Source organism: Hypanus sabinus, chromosome 8 (genome assembly GCF_030144855.1).
Source record: "Hypanus sabinus isolate sHypSab1 chromosome 8, sHypSab1.hap1, whole genome shotgun sequence".
Lineage (NCBI taxonomy): Eukaryota > Metazoa > Chordata > Chondrichthyes > Myliobatiformes > Dasyatidae > Hypanus > Hypanus sabinus.
The window spans coordinates 143,534,663-143,557,927 of record NC_082713.1 but is presented as its reverse complement, the minus strand read 5'-3'; the positions used below and the strand labels follow the sequence as shown (position 1 = coordinate 143,557,927).

Sequence of the window (23,265 nt, the reverse complement as noted above, 5' to 3'; positions counted from 1 at the left end):
GAAGAATTTCGTTAGCTAGAGAGTGGTGCAACTGTAGAGGCCAAGATTTTATCTATATTTAAAGCAGAGGTTGATAGATTCTTGATTGGTCAGCACAGGAAGGGATACAGGGAGAAGGCAGGAGATTGGGGCTGAGAAGAAAAATGGATCAGCCATGATGAAATGGCAGAGCAAACTCGATGGGTTAAAATGGCCCAATTCTGTTCCTAAATCTTATGGTCTAACAAGCAGGTGGTGATGCTTTAGAACATAGGGAGGCTTGTTTGTAAATGACAAAGTTATACTTTTCCTTTTTGAACAAATGAAATGAGAATATAGATAGGATGGTGGGTGTAGTGCAGTTAATGTTCAATTTTTTGCTTTTAAAAAAATAGCAAAACAGTGGATAAGTAAATGAGTCTTGATGATAATTTAAAGAGATTATATTTTTAAAAGACATTTAATAATATTAACCGGTGAAACAGGACAGTTATTTCCAAATACATGTTGCTCTTTTTAATGTTTTATACTACACAAATCTAATATTTTATCCTAGCTGTTATAAATTAAACCCATTGACATATAGTTCCCATTCTGTGCCTTAGTCCTGTTTTAAAACAAATTTATTTTTTATCAATTCAACAAGTAAAACTCAAATTTTCAAAATGTTAATGGTCAGAGAACACTCATCTTCATTTTTACTGATACTCAATGGAAAATATAATAGGGGTTTCAAGGCTGATCTGCCTCAGGAGCTGTGATTACAGACTGACTTCCAAAACTCCAGCTCCAGGAGCATAGCATCCACTCCTATTTTCCCCAGCAACTCAGAATGAGCATTTGGAATTTAACACATCAATCATACTTTTAACATTACTTCCAAATGTATCCTGTAAAGTTACAAAATAGTGCCAATTATATTATAATGTGCAAAATACTGGTGAAAAGTTGCATGGGTAATTTCATGAAAAAAGATGACTGCAGGGGTAGGTAAAGTCTTCCTCCTTGTAGCATAGGAGGCTGAGGGGATCACTTTATAGAGGTGTACAGAATTATGAGGAGCACAGAAAGGATGAATACGCAGTCTTTTTCCCTGGGAAAGCAAATCAAAAGCTTGACGGCATTGGTTAAAGTGAGTGGAGGAAGAGTAAAAAGGTGCCTGAGGGGGCATCTTCTACATGCAGGTGGTGCTGCACATATGGAATGATCTACTAGAGGAAGTGGTTGAGGAAGGTACAATGCTTAAAAGACATTTGGGCAAGTACATAGATATGAAATGCTTAGAACGAAATGGAGGCAAAATGGGATATCTTAGATGGGGATCTTGGGTCTATTTTCAACTTGCAGTACTCTATGACCCTGTTAGATAAATAGATCAGTAAACCATTAAGAGTGCATATTATAATGGAATTTAGGTGCAAGTCTTCAGTTTTATTGAAATCCCTAAGCTTTTTGGCATGATCTAATGTGAAACCTACCCTGAAAATATCATCCTCAGATGCAGCTGAAGCAGCCTCTGCCATTGCTTTCTCAAGTTCTTCTTCTGCTGTCAGGTCCCCTGATATGGCTCGACGAATCTCAGGGCCAATGTCATGCAAAGTACGCAGACCCGCCTATAAAGGAAAAATAAATGCGGAAAAAGGGTCTAAAAGTTTCTTTTTAGACAGTGAAATAATGTTTTTACATATTAATTCCACAATAATCAGGAGGGAATTAAAAAGATCCCGTCAACCACTTCTAAACTAGCCATCTGCAGAATCAAGGTGAATGGACCTGCAAACTTACCCACTGGTTTCCCACCACAATCTGGGCAACAACATGTACAGGTGGCAAAGACACTTGCCCCAAGCTGGCAGAATCTTTTAAAATCTGGAAAAATGGTATCAATGGGGCTCAAATGAAGAGATCAATGGAGATCTGAGCTGGCAGCAGCAGATGTTGCCCGGAAAACCAACACTGTAATGAGGTGGATTCAGAACTAAGCAAGGAAAGGAAGAATGTCACTCAAAAGTGTTAAGTGTTTACTTTTGGTTCTTTGTCGTACGTTCAGTCTACAAAGAGAAACCACGCATCAGTTCTGATTATTTTTAGTCGAACTTTATGCCATGTTTTCTGTCTTGAGTGAATATTCTGGAGCACTTCATGGGTGACCCATAATTAATACAATTTTAACACTTCTGCCTGCTGTTGGCAGGAAAAAAATAATACCCCAAATATTATTCTCCTGTTGGGAAGGCAAAAGGGCAGTATACTGCACAGAACCCATATTTGTTTAGATTCCACACTTTGAAGGCTAGATTTTAAATACTGATGTTGGAATAGATACTGCTCCACCCACAGTTGCAACCTTGTTAATACACTGGGATGTGCTTATGGATATCTGGCCCTCTTCTTTCTAGAAATTGTAACAATTAGGTCATAAATAAAAAACAAAAGTATGGCTATTTTGTGTGTTACTGTAATGTATACAGGCCCCAGCACAGAGAAATAAAGCATTCATAAGAATGTCATACAACATAAGAATGCTCTATAACAGATATATCAGAAATAATAATTTATCATTTACATATATTTAATAAGCATCAACTCTTATCTGGTAGGTATATATCCTCGTTACAGCCAGTAGGAAATAATAGCACAAGAGGAAATCAGAGGTGTGACTCCTGAAGAAGAGGCTCTGTCTGTCCAAGATGCACTCAGGGGTTATTAACTCAAAATTTAGCTTTTGTATCAGATGTGCAGAAGGTCAGTTTAGTCGTATCAAAATATTCTCAGAAAGTATAACATACAGTATAAGTGCAACTGGAAGCTTCATATATACAAGTTATGTTCTTTATATCTTTTCATGTCTAATGTCCTCTTATATTGCTTCCATGGAGGGATATTTGTTTTGGTTGTTAATATTATGTGGCTGCCTGCGTACCCATATTCTGTTCTTCAATGGGTCAAAATAAATTTATGTTACTCCATTTCAAAAACAAAACTAATGTCCAGTGTGAATTTTTTATTCAGAGATTACCTGAAAAGAATATTTATTCTATTCTGACATCTTAATATGTAGTAGAAGTTCTAAAACATTGTGCATGTTTCCTGATCATAGATCACCTCATGTAACAAAGAAATCACAAATTAACTTTTCTCTGTCGGATGCTACATGACCTGAATACTTCCAGTATTTCTCCAATTATACTGAAGAACAAAATGTCTGAAATATTTGTGACCAATCATTGTGGGTGTGTGCGTGACATTTCCAGTTTTTCAGGGTGTATTTGAAACCTGCATTATTTCTTCAGACATTAAAACAGAAATCAAAAACATTTCTTTGCCAATGCAATTCATATTACAAAACATTATACAATCTACTTCCAATACAAATGCTATGATCTATAGCTAGTAGACTATATGCTTTGGGCTTTACGCTGGAAATTATGCATTATACAAATGTGTTTAAAAACATTAGTATCAATTATGGTAATAATTTAAAAAAATATATTAACATGCAATTACAATCGTAACCTGCATAAGAAGACAGCTTTTCAGAGAATTCATGAAAAGTAAGGCAACACACTACATATTGCTACCAAAAATGAAACGGTGCCTTTGAGCTTCAGAATTCCAGTGTTCCTGCTCAGCTACTGGAAGTGAGAAGGGTTGGGACTTCATTTTGCCACATAAGGTAATGAGAACAAAAGCATTTTAGTAATACTTCAAACTTCAAATGTGGCACCCATGCATTGAATAATAAGCATGATGTGAAGATCTAGCAAGGGTGAAGAAATTAGACCACATAACTAAGTGTTCTTAAGGGAATAAAGAGGTGGCAGTGTAAAGTTCCATATGAAAAATTAGACAGACATAAAGAAAGACCATTGGAAGTGTGTATTGCCTAATCATATCACAGACTCCAGAGGTAGATAAAGCAATGACAAATAATTCACCTGAACATCCATGAACAAAGCTTGAGTTGCACAACATAAAAAAAAATAGATCTTCAAGAAAAATACTTTAAATAACATTACCAAGCTGAAATTCAGAGCAATTTTTGCAAGAAATAAGAAAAATTGTTTTGGTCAAGGAAAAGGGAAATGACACAAAGGAGAAATTGATCCAAAGCCTTTATTCCAAGCATTTTATGGTAACTGGAAAATTATTTGGAATGTAGATGTCATAGAAGTTAAATGAAATGGTATTCAATATATAATTGCCAACCTTATAACACAATATATTAGAAATAATCAAATGCAACATAATTGAAACAAATTACCATAAAGATTAGTGCAACATGAACATTGAAAATATTTGTCTTAAAATGCAACTGTATAGCAAGAACTGCAAGTCATTAGGAAAAGAAAAGGAAAAGAATGCATTTTGAATCTTATCATATCCCAGTACTGATGAAAAGTCATCAATCTGAAAATTTAACTATTTCTGTATCCACAGATGTTTCCTGATTTGCTGAGGATTAGCTTTTTCTGGTTTTATATCAGACTTCCAGCATCCACAGTATTTTGCACATACAGTGCCTGATCAGGTATCATAATATGAAAATCATATACAATAACAATTATATACAATGTTTTTATTTCCAAATATAACAATCCATTCGTTTGAACTTTGAAAGGAATTCTACATGTTTACGGAATAATACATCAGCCACTATGTCCCCAGATAAAACGCCATTTCTCTCCAGTTGGTCTTCAGTTGACTTTGGAGCATTCTGATAATTGACAAAGTGGATTCATGTGGGTAAATTCATTGATCTCAAACTCCTATTAGTTAAAAGTCCTGGAGAATTGGTACAACTGTGCCGCAATCCTACCTCCAGCATGTGCTCCTGAGGAAGCACAAGATCAATGAATTTACATGATGGAGTCTTACAAATTAGTGCCTTATATTGACCAAAGTGACTGCATGCTATGACAATCAGACTCCACATTACTGCAAAACATTTTACCACGTACGCAAGTCCCTGTTCATGTGGTTGAACCCGCATTTGCATAGTGCCCACAAGTGCTAAGTAACCCCTTCTTATGCTCTGGAACTTTGTGGGGGAGATGAAGGCACTACACCTGTGAACTCTGCCTGAAGTCCCTATTTTTTTGCGTTGCTCCTGTGGCAGATAAATTCAGGTGAATATTGTCTCCAGCCACGTGCTCTTACATTCTAGGAACGGTTTCCATTATGGCCTTCCTTGCACTTCTTTACTTTCCATTGCTGCACCAGCCGTACAAGATTCTTCGTAATTCTTCTCTCAACAAAATGATGATTTGTTGCTGCTCTGCTTCCGAGAACTTCAAAGTGGCAGAATTATCTGTAAAAACACAAGTTTTTCTTATCTGATGCTGTACTGAATGACTACATATCACAATGAAAGTTTGCAAGAATTTTGAACATGAGAAATCTCACAACAGGAGTAATGCAGAGTCAATTATTTGAGCAAAAGGATTTAGAAAAAAGTTTTGAAGGTGCTGTAATTATGTTACTAAGATGCAAGTGAGAGAAGGGTTAATGCTAATTGTTTGGACTGAAGGTAAAGAGTGTGGGTTTAAGTAAAACAATTTAATACTCACCAGAATTCAGTAGAGTCAAAGGAGGAGTCAGATAAGTCCATGTTCCACGAGACGAATATTTTAGGGATAGAATTCTGATCATTTATATGGTCTGGTCCTGCACACCCTTTACAGTTAAGGTGCTTTAAAGGCACCTTCCCTAATTCAATAACAGCACACAGTCACTCCAATTGAGATATCCTGCTGTCCTTTCCAGCCTGAAGACAATTTGGAGTTAGTTTTTATTTTCCCTTCAAAGGGACATTTAACTGTTTCTTGGGACATTCTGGACATTCCCAACAGCCTGACTGCAACTTGCATCAGGTCTTACCTGCAAGTGTTTCATTGAAACTATCATATATCAGGGCAGAATTCTTAAATGTGTGATGTGAACTAGTCACTCTCTTTCCCCCACTGTCAGAATATTGTTTACAGTCAATGTAATGCAGGACCCTGGCAGAACAGGGTCCATTCCAAATACAAAAGCTGATGCACAAAGGACTCTGGACATAAGCTGCTCAATAAGTGAGTTGCTTCACAAATGTTCATGTGAATAACATGGGTATTTCAGGTTTTCATTATGTATTCTTTCAGGTTCAACTTCTTATCTGTCTGTCCCTGTTAAGTGTAGTAAAGATTTACTTGCAGAGTTTAATTGGCTCATTTGGAATGAAGGTTAGAAATCTCTGTTTTTTTGTGGATTCCAATTTGACTTCTTGCCTGAAGTCTAGGAAAAAAGGGCTCCCCCATACTTGACACAGAACTCTGCCAGCAAATAAATTAATTGTTTTCCACCTGCTGAAACCAACATTAGAAATATTATTAAAAGAAAAAATATTGTTTTTTTCTCAGTGTCTTTGTTTGTCACCATATTTGTGTTGTTTCCACTTCAGAGTTTCATTAAGTATTCAAAACCATCTGTCTGTTCAATTTCATGTAATTTTCTAAATCATGCCTTGTCGGTGTTTGATTCAATTTTAAACACATTTCTCACAATACATAAATAAATGCATAGACAAGCCAACCAAATGAGAGATCTTCTTATATTGAATGACATGAAACAATCATTTTTGCTAGAAAGCAGAACACTAGTAGAAAATTATTTTGTGATTTTTCAGTGAAAAGCTAAAATGGACAAATAAAATAATGAAAGACCAGTTAAATGAAACAAAGAACACGTTACTAAATTAAATAGCCTGTAAAAGAAAGCATGGAAATCACAATATTCACTTTGCATGAGACATTTACTTGAAATGTAAGCAAAAGGTCTCCATTCTGCCTGCTTATTAGCACAACTACCTAATGTAGTCAGCATTAAACTTACTTTCCATTGAATGCGTACATCAGAAGAAGGCAAAAAAGGGCCCCAAACAGTTCTTCCAGGTGAGGTAATACTTCACCTCTGAATCTGCTGGGGTCGTCTATTGTGTCCGGTGCTCCTGACCCGACCTCCTTTATATTGGTGAGACCTGTGGTAAATTGGGGGAACTGCTTTGTTGAGCACCTCTGCTCCATCTGCCATAAGGGGAACTTCCCAGTGGCCAAACTTTTTAATTTGGATTCCCATTCCCATTTTGACATGTTGCTCCATGCCTCCTCAGGGTGGAGGAGCAACACCTTATATTCTGTCTGAGTAGCCTCCAACCTGATGGCATGAATATTGATTTCTCCTTCTAGTAAAAATATATTCTCCCTCCTCCTTCCTCTATTCCCCACTTTTACTTTTTACCTCTTCTCACCTGCCTATCACTTCCCCCGGAAGCCCCTTCTCCTATGGTTCACTCTTCTCTCCAGAAAGATCAGACTCCTTCATCTCCAGCCCTTGATCTTTCCCACCCACCTGGAATCACTCATCACCAGCTGGCCTCCTTTCTCTCCTCCTCTTTTTTTATTCTGGTGTCTCCCCCTCTCTTCTCAGTCCTGAAGAAGGGCCTCGGCCTACAACGTTGACCATTTATTCATTTTCATTGTTACTGCCTGACCTGCTGAGTTCTTCCAACATTTTGTGTGCGTGGCTTTGGATTTTCAGCAGCTGCAGACTTTGTCATGTTTGAAAAATGTTGACTTCCTTGTAATAGTTAAAGCTGGTCTCTGCGAATCAAGCCTATGTTGCATTTCTTAAAAAGAAGGTGCACTGGTCAGATAAGTGAATCTGGTCTGGGAAGCACACAAAAATGTTGCAACATGTGAAAAATGTATTGGGATGGTGTTTCAGAAGAAATGGAAAGGAAGATAGATATGCTAGATCTGTTAGGGCTAAGAAATAGTCACAGAGGTTAAATTCCAAAGACCTAAATGTGATGCTTAATGACTGCTGAAGAGTGGTAGGGTTTCAGTAATGCATTTTCAAATGACATAATCTCAGTTAATCATTAGCCATTCTTCAAATGATCATTCTACCATCAATCACCTAATGAGTTTGATGAAGGATCTTTCTCTTATTATAGATGCTGCATAACTTGCTAAATATTTTCAGTATTTTCTGCTTTTTATTTCAGATTTCCAACAATAAATTATTTTCAATTACTGATTCAGTTTAAGATGATCCACCTTTTCACAATCTACTTCTCTATCCCACAATATCTTCTGAGTTTCAAGCCACACATGCTGTAAAATAGACCTCCTAACTTCACCATTATCACCAAACTCTTCCCTCATTAGAAACTGTGTGTCTTTTTTTAATTAGATAACAAGAAGTATAATTAGCCAGACACCAACAGGAAAGTAACAGTGAAGACACTTCATCATTTGATTTTACAATTTGAACTACCACTTCAATTATCATATGCTACTATTTCATAGATGAATGAAGTGTGTAATGAGCAAGTTTTGAGATAGTGTTGAGGTAGGAGTAAGCTGTAGCTGAGGCAGTATTGGTATAAATTCACAGGAGAACAAAATTAGTACTTTGAAATGGGAAACTACAGAAAAATGCTTCTTGATGGTGAGGCCTGGGTGAAAGTCAATTGGAGGCCAGTGTGCAAGTGGCTACCATCTCTATCAATGTACATCTTGAGTCAGTTATGACTGGACTACATCTTAGTTTAGCTTTTGACAGAAAACCGAGTGCACAATGGATGCTTGTATTAGAACCATGCAAGAATATATTGTCAAGAAGCAAGCTCAAAACTATTATTAACAAAAGGGCTTACACGTTGTGACAATAGTCCAGCAATCTGTTGTTTCACAGCCTACTAAAACAGTTGATACCACAGGATGTGGAGAGAGGAATGACAGTAGGCAGTGGCTAAATGGAGCTCAAGTAAATTATTTTCTCTCCAAATAATATAATCCATCTTACATGTATCTGTTATTCTATCTATGGTTTGCTGTTGCCTGTTACTTAGTCACAACCTCTGCCAGAAAAGTTATGGTCTGAAGCAGGGCCTTTTAGACTTATCCTCTAAAGTCATCTCGAGGCTAGAGTAACAAATCAGAGTAATAATCTTATCACCAGCTGATATCACCCAGTAACTATCTTTTTCCAGGGTAGTGAAATACAGCAGGCTTCTACAGAATTAAAGCACAATGATGGTTTCCAGAATGTCAGGCACTGATCTGCTTGCTACAGATCTTCCCTGAGTTATGTATAGACTGTATATATGGACCAACATTTGGGAGACTAGTGGGGTGGATTTCCAGATGTTGTGAGGCAGCAGGCACCTTTTGCCACGTGGGAATATGGGGTTTATGCCTCATTTCTGATTTGCAGGAACAGAATATTGTTTAAAGATATGCAGAGACAAGCTGGCAGAAGCCCTTTTGACAGAGAAACATGGCAAAGTTAATACCTGCAAAGCAATATGCATACAATCAATGGGACTTTCTACCATGTGGAAGTTTGCAGTCTTAAGAACTCTGTATACTGTTTGTTTGAACAAGAACAGGGAGTTATCCTGAGGATTCCCCAACCAAGATCAAGAAAAAAACAACTATTTTGTTACTTTCACATTGTTATTTGTGAGCACAGACCATGTGCCAATTGAATACAAAATTTCTTGCATTACACAAATGACTTCATTCTATGAAGTACTCTCTGATTAAAATATTTTGTTAACTTGAAATCATTGCAAGCAAATGTAATATTTCCATTTTTATTGCAACCTCCCTTATTCAGGCTTATGTGAAACATTTAAGAAAGTATAAATATCTCCAACCACAAATGAATGACTCATTCAGTATGTATAATTTCATTGCTATAAACGCTTTTGCAGCCACTAGAAATGCAATTTTTGGAGCTGTGCTAGATTTCAACAAGGATGTCTCTACTGAAAAGTAGTTATTAGGACATTGTTTCTTGTGAAGAAAATTCAATTTGAATTGATTTGAATTGAATTGATTTAAATCTTATTTCCATCCCAGACGTGAGGGAGTAAAAATCTTTGCGTTATGATTCCATCACATTGTATAGACAGTTGGATTTATAAGTGTAATAGTTTGTAGAAAGAAGCTGTCCCATATTCTGTTCGTTCTGGCTTTTATGCTGTGGTACTGTTTGCCAGACAGACGCAGCTGAAGCAGTTTATGGTGGAGTGACTGGAGTCCCGATGATCTCCCAGGCCTTCTTTACACACCGGCTGCTGTAAGTGTCCTCAATGGAGGGAAGTTCACATCCACAGATGCACTGGGCTGTCCGTACCACTCTCTGCAGTGCCCAGCAATCATGGTTGGTGTAGTTCCTGTACCAGGCAGTAATACAGCCAGTCAGGATACTCTCAATGGTGCCCCTGTAGAAGGTCTTGAGGATTTGGGGGCTCATGCCAAACCTTTTCAGTCACCTGAGGTGGAAGAGATGCTGTTGTGTTTTCTTTGCCGCACAGCCGGTGTGTACTGTTCAGATGAGATCATCGGTGATGTGTGTACCGAGGAACTTGAAACTACTCACCCTCTCAGCTGCAGTCCCATTGATGTTGATCAGACAACAGCCTGATCACAGCCTGTTTCTATTTCTCCTGTAATCCACAATCAGCTTTTCTGTTTTTTGGACATTGAAGTTGATATCTTGGCACCACTGTTTCAGGGTACTAATCTCTCCTCTGTAGGCTGTCTCGTCACCACTAGAAATAAGGTGGTAACGAGACACCTTATTGTTGTGCCACCTTAATGTTGTGCCATCTGCAAATTTGCTCAGCAGATTGGAGCTGTGTGTGGTAGCACAGTTGTGAGTGTAATGGGAGTAGAGAAGGGGACTCAGAACACAACCCTGGGGGGCACCTGTGTTGAGGGTCAGAGGGGCAGAGGTGAGGGAGACCGTCCTTACCACCTGTTGGCAATCCAATAGGAATTCTAGGATCCAGCTGCACTTCCTGAGCACTCTGGACAAGTATGACTTCACGCTGAAAACCTTCATTGACTCCCACCCCCTTGCCCAACTCTCCCATTTAGTCTTTCGTCTTGCTACACGTGTCCTTTACTTAACCACCAATCTTTCCCTATAAATTATAAATTTGCCAATGACATCATTGTCGTTGGCAAAATCTCGATGGTAATAAGGAAGCGTACAGGAGTAAGATAGATCGGCTAGTTGAATGATCAACAACCTTGAACTCAGCGTCAGCATGACCAAAGAGTTGACTGTGGACCTCAGGAAAGGAAGTTGGGAGAACACACACTAGGCCTCATTGAGGGGTCAGCAACGGGAAGGGTGAGCAGTTGCAAGTTCTTGAGTGCCAACATCTCAGAGTATCTATCCTGGGTCTAACACATTGATGCAATCACAAATGTGACAAATAGAACATTTGATACGTTGAGAGACTGTAGCAAATTTCTACAGGTGTACTGTTGAGAACATTCTGACAAGTTCTATCATTATCTGACATGGAGGCTCTAATGGTCAGGACTGAAAGAGGCTGTAGAAGGTTGTAGATTCAGCCAAATCCATAATTGGGCACAACATCTTCGAAAGCAGGTGCCTCAGGAAGGTGGCATCAAACATTGGCAACCCTCACCATCTGGAATACTCCATTACTGATGTCAGGAAGGAGGTAAAGAAACCTGAAAATTCACACTAAGATGTTTTAGGAATGACTTTTTTCCTCTGCCATCAGATTTCTTACAGTATATTTTTATGTCTTACACTGGACTGCTGCTACAAAACACAAATGTCATATTTGAGAGAGATAACAAACCTAATTCTGATTCTGGTTCCCTATTTCAAAGAGTAGGCCTAATCAGTAGGGTCACTGACATCAAAGAAAAGGTGGTTAATATTGAAGTTCTGGTAGCAATAAATCCCTTGAGATGTGTTACATCATTCCCTAGAGACCTCTGGATTCCAATTCAATTGAGGAAACCAGCAAAGTTCAAAGAATTGCAGCAGAAGACAGAAGGAATCAACTCAAAATTTATTGGAGTTCAGGGCAGACATACTTGGCAAATACCACGTACTAGAACAATGCAGTCTGAGGTGATTTTATATAGGACTTCAGATCCTATTGACAGAGAGATAGCAAATGTTACAAACCTTACATTTATGAGCATCTACTTAGAAAGTGGGCTACTGCTGTTATTACAGGGGCCCTCAGTTAAATGTTTGGAGGGCATCAGAAAAGATGGGATAACGTTAAATCCAGAATCAGGGCAGGAGTTGGAATGGAATGCAAGCAGGCTTTTTCCACTGAGGCTAGGGGAGAAAAAAACCAGAGGACATGGGTTAAGGGTGAAGGGGGAAAAGTTTAAAGTGAACATTGGGGGGGGTGCTTCTTCACACAGAGAGTGGTGGGAGTGTGGAATGAGCTGCCAGATGAAGTGGTAAATGTGGGCTCACTTTTAACATTTAAGAAAAACTTGGACAGGTACATGGATGAGAGGGGTATGGAAGGATATGGTCCAGGCGCAGGTCAGTGGGACTAGGCAGAAAAATGGTTCGGCACAGCCAAGAAGGGCCAAAAAGGTCTGTTTCTGTGCTGTAATGTTCTATGGTTCTATGGGATCAAATGATCTAGAGATGCAGGGTGTGGGATTGTTTTTTATGGGATGTGAAATCAAAACACACAACATCAGGGGTGGAGTGGGTTGGCCGAGAGATTGTCTCAGAGTGTGTTGAATTCTTCATCTGAAATATAACCAATTTCTACCCACACAGTTCCCAACCCCCTATCCTTCCATTATTCTCTCAGATTCATTCTGCCACCGATCAATATCTGTTCTTCTTCTCAAGGCACTTTCTTATCCAACTACAGGAAATCCAGCAATTATCTTTTTCACTTCCACTTTCCTGCAATTCAGGGCCCACAGCACTGTTTCGAGATGAAGAGACGATTTACTTACACTGCTTCCATTTTAATATATTGCAGTCAGTACTTGCAGTGCAGTTTTATTTGCATTGAAAGAACCAAATGCATATTGGATGACCTCTTTGTAGAACATCTCTGTTCAATTTGCACATATTACCTTGAACTGCCAGTTCTCTGTCAATTTAATTCTATATGCCTGACTTCTCTGCCACTGTTCCAATAAATCCTGTCACCAGCTTGAGAAACATTTTTCACCTTCTAATGGGCACATCAGAGCTTTCTGGTCTCAACAAAGAGTTGAACTATTTCAGAAAATCAAACATTTAATCTCTGTATTTCATATTCCCAATATTCATATTTACCTCATTCCCTTCTAGTAATCTTAGATCTAGCACATCTCCTCTTTAACACCTCCCTCATCTTTTGATGTTCACGATTCTTTAGCAGCCTCTTCCAGCTGGCTCCATCAACACTTCTGACAATCAAAGGGTTTCAGCCAAGAACGTCGGCTGTACTCTTTTCCTAGATGCTGCCTGGCCTGCTGAGTTCCTCCAGCATTTTGTGTGTCTGTCAATCAATCTCTCCTGCCTTGTCCTATCACAGACCCTCTACTGGTACTCTCCATCTCTACTTCCTCAGCCTGTAATTCAAGACCACTTTTATCTATAATGTATCTGGAATAAAAGAAAAATTGAAAATATTCAGCAAGTCAAGCAGTTGCTGAGGCGAGAGAAATGAAGTTGGCTTGCTCCATCTTTCTGATGAAATCTAAAAAGTTAATTCTGTTACTTTTTCCACATGCTGCTGTTGTGCTAAGTATTTCCAAGTTAATTTCAAATGCTGATATGTTTCCTTATTAGTGTTTTGTGACTGCCTTGTCAAATGTAATTTTATCCGTTTCTATGTGGTTCTCTCATTTCTTACACTCTTTTAAACTGATGCCCAATCCTTTCAAATTGGTTGAGCTCTGACTACACTTTATAGAGCCTGATTTCCAAAAGGACCTGACAATATGTGTGTGTCCAGGTCAAGTATCAGAAAAATATGTTCTCAGCTTAGGCTAACATTTTACAAGTAAATAAAAGATCTTCCTCACTATTCAGTACAAAAGTGGGAAACGTGTCAAAAATTTAAAGTCTTTATGGACTGAGTTGGGAAACTAATTTCCTATATGAAGGGGATGATGATGATGCATTGCTGTGTAATGACCTGGCCAGTAGATTAATTGGAGCCTTAACAAAGAGCTAAAGCCATCGCAAAAGAGCCTGCTGATCAAACCCGTGCCACACCCAAAGTGACTGAAGCCTGAGAATGGTGAAGGGGGAAGGGAGGAGGATTGTGTGCAATTCTAATAACCCCCTCTGAGAAAATTTCTTCACAGCTCTGTGTCTCAACGCAATGTTGGTAACATTCTAGGGAATGGTGGCACTGTCCCCTGTCCATCTCTGCAACACTTGTTAGAACCTGGCTACCTGAGATGGAACTATCTGCACTGGATTGCATTGAGTCAGGAACCAAAGACCATGGGCTTGGGTTGCTTTCAGATTGGCCATGTTTGAGTTGGCTTTTAACTTTAAAGCCAAGCAGACTTATAGCATAGAATCCACTGCCACTATAACTTAAGAAATGAATAGAAAGCCACAAGGAATTATTATGAATAAACAATGGTATATTGCCATGTTGGCAATTCAATTATTTTCAGTCTACCTTTGCTTTCAGATAATGAAGGCCTTCTACTCAAGACTGCCTCCTGGGGTATTGTGCATTAGGCAATGCAGGTAAAAAAATAATCAGGACTGCAGAATTTCTCATGAGTGATAGGGCGATGTTTTGAATGCATGTGCCACAGGAATTCCCAGTCACTCAGCATCAAGAAAGCCTGTTTCAGTTTGATTATTGAATTAGTCTGCAGACTCTGGAATGCCCTACACCCAGGAAGTTCACACGCAGCTTTTGGGCATGCTGTGTTTCAGACATCATTTTGGACCAATGATTGACCCTTGAAGTATGATGCCTGTCCTCTGAATCCCTGGCTCATGACGCCAGTTAGGGTTCCAACAGCTACACCACTGTGCTAGGAAGCAGGCTGGAACATTGTAAAGAAAACCACCAAGTCCCTAAATAGAGGTCTAGACCATACAGTTCATGGTCTGTGGGAGTTACAGGTGTACTCTCCACAAAGAGTCTCCAGTTATATTGTCAACATGCTCTAAAATTTTGGCCAAGCTGAAGAGCAAGGGGAGAGAACAATTAAAGAAGGTGTGTCAACAAGAAGCACTCAGTAGACATCAAACAAGTGAGTGAATATTTTCCACTTTACCGGATGTGTACAGCTCAATCAGTATGAAATACTCGACTTTGTCCAGGAAAAATCAACTAATCTACTAATGTAGACCTCCTACAAAAATGAAGTAGCAGTTTGACAAAGCTTTTATAAACCATACCAAAAACCTGCAATTCCCATCACACATCATGAGGCAGGTTCCGTAACAACGTTTAAAAGACAGTTGAATAGGTACATGGATAAGGAAGTTTAGAAAGATATGGGCCAGATGTGGACAAATAGAACTAACGAGTAGATTTCTTGGTTAACTTGAACTGAAGGGTCTGTATCCCGGCTGCATGACTCTACGTCTCTATGTCTATGACCTAAGGCAATTTTATCAGTACAGCAAGACCAGAAAATTTACTTCAAAATTATATACCATCTTGCTGGGCAGTATTTATTTAATGACCTGGTTAATGTGTGAATATTCTGGAACCTTCTACCTAATTGCACTGTGGCAGTTCCTTGAGCTCAAGCACGGTAATGAACCATAAGGAACTTATTTCTTTTTCAAGGACCATTAGTGATATGTCTTAAATATTGACCTGGAAACCATGATAAAATTCCCATTGGACCACAAATCTGATCTTACTTTTCCTCTGCTGCTCTTTATCTTACTGTTCTTTTGATCAGAAATCATATATATAAAAGATCAAACTAATCTGACATTCCAAACTATATTTATTTATTCAACCAATCAAGCATCAACCAATTACTCTTACATAACCTCTATATCTGTCTCCTGCATTCCTTTGTCTGTTGTACTGTGTGAAAATGATGGCTGCCAGAGGAAGGCTCTGAAGGAGTGACTGAAGTCGGCTATAAATGATAACTTTGAGCACATCTGGACTTAGCTGCCTATGTTTGAGCTACAGTCTCTTGCCATGACTCCTGGTATAATTAACAACCAGCACCAAGGGCACCAGGGAAAGAGCAGTGGTGGGATCACAAAAGATGTCATCATGAGAGAGGACAACTGATCCACCCTCCACAGAGTTACTACCATCTTCCCAGGATGGCTCCCAAACAACTACAGTAATATATTAGAAAGTAGACAGTGGGAATGTCATGGCATTTGGAACACAACTTGGAATACGGAAAAGCTGAGATACCACATTTTAGTGAGAGCTACAAATGCCACGCTTGGGTGTTGGGTAGTTTAGTTCTTTGCTACGGTGTCAGCTAAGACAGCTGTCAGATGTTGTTTTGCCAGAAAGGACGAACTGTACGTTTTGTACAATGACCTGAGAAGCACAGCATTAAATGCTGCATAAATTTAGACATTTAAAACAGACTTTCAGCCAGGTCTTTCCGTGAGCCAAGCACTGTATTGTGCATTGCAATCAGCCATCATTGAAAGGCTGTCCCTTTGAAGATTTTCTTAATTCACAAGTTGAGGCAGCACATTTATAGCCCATTCCTAATTATTGCTGAACTGACAGCCATTTCCCAGCAAGGCCAACCTGTTACTATGGTTACATATAGGCCAGACCAGGTAAAGATGAAAGATTATTTTTTTCTGAAGGAAAAATAGATCTGCTTTAACAGCAATCCTTCAGCTGCATAGTCACCATTAATGATAGCATTTGCCATGGTGGGGGTTCAAAATTGCAGGCCTCAGGGTATCAATCCGCTAACATAACCAAAATGCTATGATGACTTGATTCACCAGAGTAGAACTCATGAGCAATTCTGCTCTCTGGACAACTAGCAACTAAGACATAACTTCTCAGTGTCCCAGTCTTAGGGCCAACATGTCAGCTAACTCTATAACACAAGATATCAGTATCTTAGCAAGTGGCTGTGACTACAATATCAAATAATAGCTGTCTTCTTCTCAATTATCTTGTATTTCACTGATCAGGTTCAGGGCAGATGAATATCCCATGCTTTTGGAAAGAAGAAAGGCACAAGATTTAAGGAATAAGTAAACAATCTACATCTTATAAATGAGAATAAGATGGAAGTGGAATAAGAGGAGGAAGACTAAAAATAAGCGCACTGTTTTCCTTAACAAATTTCATCTAGCCGAGGATTTTGAGATGCCTCATCCAGTAATAGACATTGCCACTTCTCCAGACCACTGAGCTGATAGACAAACCATCAGCACTGGTAGTCTACTGCTCTGGATAATGACTGCATCACATTTTCCACTGTAAGAGAGGGAAATATTAGAGAGGGTGTTGTAACATGCCAGAGTGATTCTACCAGCCATATCTGAATCGCAGACAGTGTAAATTGTGGTATAGAGGTTTGATTCTTGCAGTACTGGCAATTGTGTCAGGGGTACTTTGAGGGGTATGAATGTTAGGAATAAATCAAATAGAGATTGTTGTTAGTGAGTGGTGGGTCGAAATGAGTAGATCATGTGTTGAATGCTGTTGGGAGCTGAGATTTGATTTTGTGTTCAGTGATCATATTTCAAAAAGTAGAATGCTGAAACATGTTGTATTATATCATTACTTGCATCTCTCTGATTTGGTGATAGATCCAGTTCAAATGATGAAAAACAACTATTTGCATTTATGTGGACCCTTTCATGAGCTCAAGATGTCATAAGCAGTGACATTGTTATTAAAATACTTCTGGAGTCCATTTGCACACAGGAATGCAATAATGACCAGATAATCTTTGTTTTTAAGCATTGATTTAGGGATTATGTTGACCAGGATTCAAGAGATACAAGGGACCAGGATCCTTTGATTTCTTCAGAATAACACATTGGGGCTTTTACATACAGGTGAGAGAGCAGACAAGGCTTCTCTACAATATGTCAGCTTAAAGACATCACATCAAACTGTGAAATGTTCCTTTAGTATTGCAATGAAGCATTAGTTAGAAGTCTTTGCTCTGCATAAATATCATAACAAATTCTAGTTTGATGAAGTTAAAACTAGTTTTCATATAGCAAAACTATGAATACTGTAAATAAGACCATATGGCATAGAAACAACATTAGGCCATTTGGCCCATTGAGTCTGCTCTCCCATTCCATCATGGCTGACATATTATCCCTCTCAACCCCATTCTCCTGCCTTCTCTCTCTAACCTTTGATGCCCTAAATAATTAAGAACCTATCATGCTCTGCTTTAAATATTCTCAGTGGCATGGTCTCCACATTCATCGGTAACAACGAATTCAACAGATTCACCACCCTCTAGTGAAGAAGTTCTTCCTCATCTTTATTCTAAATGGATGTCCCTCTATTCTGAGGCTATGCCCTTTGGTTCAAGACCAAACATCCTCTCCACATCCACTCTACCTGGGCCTTTCAATAAACAATAGGTTTTAATAAGATCCCCCTCATTCTTTTATACTTCAGTGAGTACAGGCCCAGAGCCGTCAAATGTTCCTCATACATTAACCCTACATCATTCCTGGAATAATTCTTGTGACCATCCTCTGGATCTTCTCAAATGTCAACACATCTTTTTTTTGGATATGGCTCACAATATTCCAAGTGTAGTCTGACCAATGCTGTCTATCCTGCCTGATATTTCCTTAAAGAATTCCAACAGATTTTTCAGGCAAGTTTTCCCCTTAAGGAGACCAGGCTGACTTTGGTCTATTTTATCATTTGCCTCCAAGTGCCTTGAAACCTCATTCTTAATAATGGACTCCAACATCTTCCCCACCATTTAACTAGCCTATAATTTCCTTTCTTCTGCCTCCCTCTTACTGAGTGGAGTGATATTTGCAATTTACCAATCCTATGGAACCAAAATAAGGTTATTACTACTGTTTCCACAATCTCCTCATCTACCTCTTTCAGAACCCTGGAGCCTGTACATCTGGTCCAGGTGACTTATCTACCTTCAGACCTTTCATCTGTCCAAGCACCTTCCCCTTAGTAACAGCAATTACATGCAATTCTGCTCCCTGACACCCTCAAATTTCTGGCATACTGCAGGTGTCTTCCATAGTGAAGACTGACGCAAAACACTTACTAAGTTCTTCCGCCATTTCTTTGTCCCCATTACTACCTCTCCAGCATAATTTTCCAGTGGTGTAATAGCCACTCTTGCCTCTCTTTTATTTATATATATCTGGAAAAAAGTTTTGGTATCCTCTTTTATGTTATTGGCTAGCATAGTTTTCATATTTAAACTCTTCTCTCCTTATGGCTTTTTTAGTTGCCTTCTGTTGGTTTTTAAAAGTTTCTCCATCCTCTTAACAATCCAATAACTTTTACTGTATTTAATCTCCTATTTTGTTTTTATGCTGTCTTTGTCAGCCATTGTTTCCCTATCCTCCCTTTAGAATTCTTCATCTTTGGGATGTATCAATCCTGCACCTTCCGAATTGCCTCCGAAACTCCAGCAACTGCCATCATCTCTGGTCAATCAACTTTGACTAGCTACTCTTTCATGCCTCTGTAATTCTCTTTACTTCACTGTAATGCTGATACATCTGACATTATCTTCCCCTACTCAAACTCCAGGGTGAATTCTATCATATTATGGTTACTGGCTCCTAAAGGCTCTTTTACCTAAAACTCCCTAATCAAATCTGGTTCATTACACAACACCCAATCCAGAATTGCCTTTCTCTGAGTGGCTGAGCCTCAAGTTGCTCTAAGAAAATATTTTTGTACAAACCCCACTCTTGGGATCCAGCATGAACCTGATTTTCCCAATTTACCTGCATATTGCAATTCCCCATGACTATCGTAACATTGCCTTATTACATGCCTTTTCTATCTCCTATTGCAATTTATATCCCACATCCTGGCTATCTATTCAGAGGTGTGTATATAATTCCATCAGGGTCTTTTTACCTTTGCAGTTTGTTAACTCTACCCACAAGGATTCTACATCTTCCAATCCCATGCCACCTCTTTCTAAGAATATGATTTAAATTTTTACCAATGGAGTCACCCCATTCCTTCTGCCTACCTGGTCCTTTTGATAGAATGTGTATACTCTGGTGTGCTCCCAACTATGATCTTCTTTCAGCCATGACTTTGCGATGCCCACATCAAACCTGTTAATCTCCAACTGCACTACAAGATTATCTACCTTATTCCATATACTGCATAAATTCAAATGTAACACTTTAAGTTCTGTATTCATCACCTTTTTCCATTTTACACTGCCACATGTTACACTTCAACACATTCCAATGACCGCAGTTTTGCCCTATCATCTGCCTGTCCTTCCTCACAGTCTCACTACAACGTTGTACACCAACTTGTGTACTTGCATACCAACTGCTTCATCTTTGGTGCTATCAGTCCAGTTCTCATCTCCTTGCCAAATTAGTTTAAACCCTCCCCAACAGCTCTAGAAAACCTGACCGCAAGGCTATTTGTCCCCTTCAGGTTCAGGTGTAACCCGTCCTTTGTGTACAGGTCATACCTTTCCCAAAAGAGATCCCAATAATCCAGGAATCTGAAACTTTGTCCCTTGCAACAGATCCTCATCCACTTATTCATCCATACTATCACCCTATTCCTGCCCTGACTATCATATGGCACTGGGAGTAATCTGGAGATTACTACTTTGGAGGTCCTGACCTTCAACCGCTTCCCTAACATTTTCACAGTCACAGAGCCTCCTGAGCATCCCCTAGCTACTGTGTCTCCTATCACTATTGGACTAATTACCTTTCTGTGTGGAGCCTCAGAGCTGGCAACTGTGCAGCTGCCGTGGCTGCACTGTGAATAGGTCATCCCTCACAGCAGTATCCAAAGGGGTATACTTGTTGCTGAGGGAAAGGGCCATAGGGGATCCCTGCATTGATTGCTTACGCCCCTTGCCTCTGCTGCTGATCACCCATGTGCTGTCTGAAACCTGCATTCCAGATGTGACCATCTCAGTAAAAGTTTTATCTATGAAGTCAGCCTCCTGGGTGGTTCTGAGTGCATCCAGCTCTGTCTCCAGTTGCTTGACCTTGTTAGTGAGAAGCTGAGGTCGGGTGCAATTCCTGCAGATACAGTCATCAAGGAGACTGACAGATACCCTGCAATTCCACATTTTACAGGATAAGCATTCCAGTACCTTAACTACTACCGTTCTGCCTGCATGTTATAGCTTTGGCTCTAACATCTTCAGCTTCAGTTCTACAATCAACCAAATGACTCTAAAAGACTCAGCACCTTTAGCCTCTACATATTCTCACCAAAGCCTGACCTCTCGAACATTGGCTCACTCCAATAATGGCTGAAATTCATCTCAGAAATTTTAGGATTGGGATATGGTGTGAATAAGAGAAATGGGGCTATATCTTTTCCATGGGCCCAGTATTTCATTCTGACACAAAGGTTGAAAGATTCTTTTCCTCAACATTGATTAATTTTACCTCATGCACAAAATTTCACAGCAAATAAATTTAACAAAAAACATAAGCATTGCATTAACATTTACTTTTTACAAAAACAGATCACAGTGGTAATGACAAGACACTTTTCATAAGTAAAAATAAACAGAACATTTAAATGAAGGAAAATATCTCACAAATACCTGTAAAGAAAGTGCATTTTTCTGCACTGCTTTCCCGACGGTACCCTGTTCTTTGCGCTTCTTAAATTTTCTGAAATAATCCTGGATTAGGAATGTGGCGTAGAACTTCCCAACAGTAACTTCATCATCTGCAACATGAAGAAATTATACACTATGCAGAATAATTTATTCCCATTTTTGCACCTGCAACGAGTGTAGAAAAACAAACTAATTTTACGTACATTGGCCATGGGATTCCAGCAAAACTTTATTCTGAGTTAAGAAACCTGAAATATTTTCTAAAGTATTCCCAAAGAATCCTTGGCTTTGTTTTCTAAGGGAGAATATAAAAAAACTCCTAAATTCAACAGAATGTACCTGTGCTAGATGAACTGGTATTATATATGTTGATATTATCCAGTATTGGTCATCTTGAAGTGTGATGAATCAAGAGAAAATAGCAAACATGCATAGGATGGGTACATTCCAGAGTTGCAAGCCCAGGGAGGTCTGGAAATATCCAAAAGGACTCAAGAAACATTAATCAAGAAAATAAGTATTCACTGGTAGATATTTTGTAGGCCCAGACAATTTCCCAAGCTGGATCACCTCAGTCTTTAAAATTATAAATACTTTTTCTTTCATATGGTTTATTGACTTTTTGTGAATTTGTAGGATTAGAATTTCTATTTTGGGTGACTTTGTTAGTATGGGAGGAAAATTACATTACAGAATTGGGACTCAGTGGAAATCCTGTTGGCATCTGTCCATTTTCTATGGCCTTCCATAAGATTGCTATGGAGTTGGAATGATTCTGTGCAAAGTCAGCTTGATGGCACTATTAGTTGTAGTTACTTCATGAATGCTACTCTGCCCAAAAGGACAGTTTGCCAGACTTGTCCAAATACAAAGCTTACATTAAGACTAAAATACAGTAATAGCATTCCAGATTCCAATCAGATAATTTATAGATGAACCTGACTACCGATTTAGTTCCTCAAATTCCTGAGTGTACTGGAGGCTGGAGGACAGAGGTGGCCTGTTCTGGGATTAGTATGTGTGCATGGGTGGGTCAAAGAGAGGCAGGAACACAGCCTGATTTGCTGCTGTTCTGATATTGTTGCTTGTGTTGTTCTGTGAACATGGTGGGCAGGTTACATTGGTGCCAGAACGTGGGGCGACACTCGTGGGATGCCCCCAGCCCATCCTTAAGTTAATCCCATCTATCCACCAAGACCTAACAAAGGATGAAAACCTATCAAGGACAGCTAGATACTTAGTGGCCACTGAAAGGATCACACTGAGGACTTCTGCATCTGACTCTGTCCTTGGTTCGGGACTTCCTTGTGCATCAACCTATTTGGTCCAATATCATTGTTCCTGAACATAATATAATTAAAAAAATATATTCCTCATGTTCAAATGATATCCCAGTTGAGATTCTAAAACCCAGTAGTGAGGAACTTTAGTCATAAATCCACAACTTCATCACCCATGAACATGAAGAGAAAAATACCGCAGGAAACTTGGAGACACAGTTTTCATTGCCACCTTAAGCAAAAAGACAAAGCTGACTACAGTAATTAGAGTGGTCTTTTTCCTGTCTTCCACTAGGAAAGTCATTGCCAGGGTCCTCCTCAATCTCTCCCTTCCAGTGGTTAAAAATTTGCTTCCCAAATTATAGTGTGGACTCTATCTGTCTAGTACTGCAGTGGGCATGATCTTCATTGCACTG

The 23,265-nt window shown here is 39.1% G+C and overlaps 1 protein-coding gene across 1 annotated transcript in view; it reads right to left on the bottom strand.

Moving 5' to 3' along the window:
• Positions 1 to 23,265, bottom strand: part of cacna1c (calcium channel, voltage-dependent, L type, alpha 1C subunit) — a 615,084-nt gene that overhangs the window by 32,063 nt on the left and 559,756 nt on the right. The window contains exons 40-41 of the mRNA XM_059978076.1: positions 21,552 to 21,679; positions 1,458 to 1,592 (exon numbers count right to left, since the gene is read on the bottom strand). Of these exons, the coding sequence (XP_059834059.1) occupies positions 1,458 to 1,592; positions 21,552 to 21,679 (263 nt within the window). The remainder of the gene's footprint in view (positions 1 to 1,457; positions 1,593 to 21,551; positions 21,680 to 23,265) is intronic.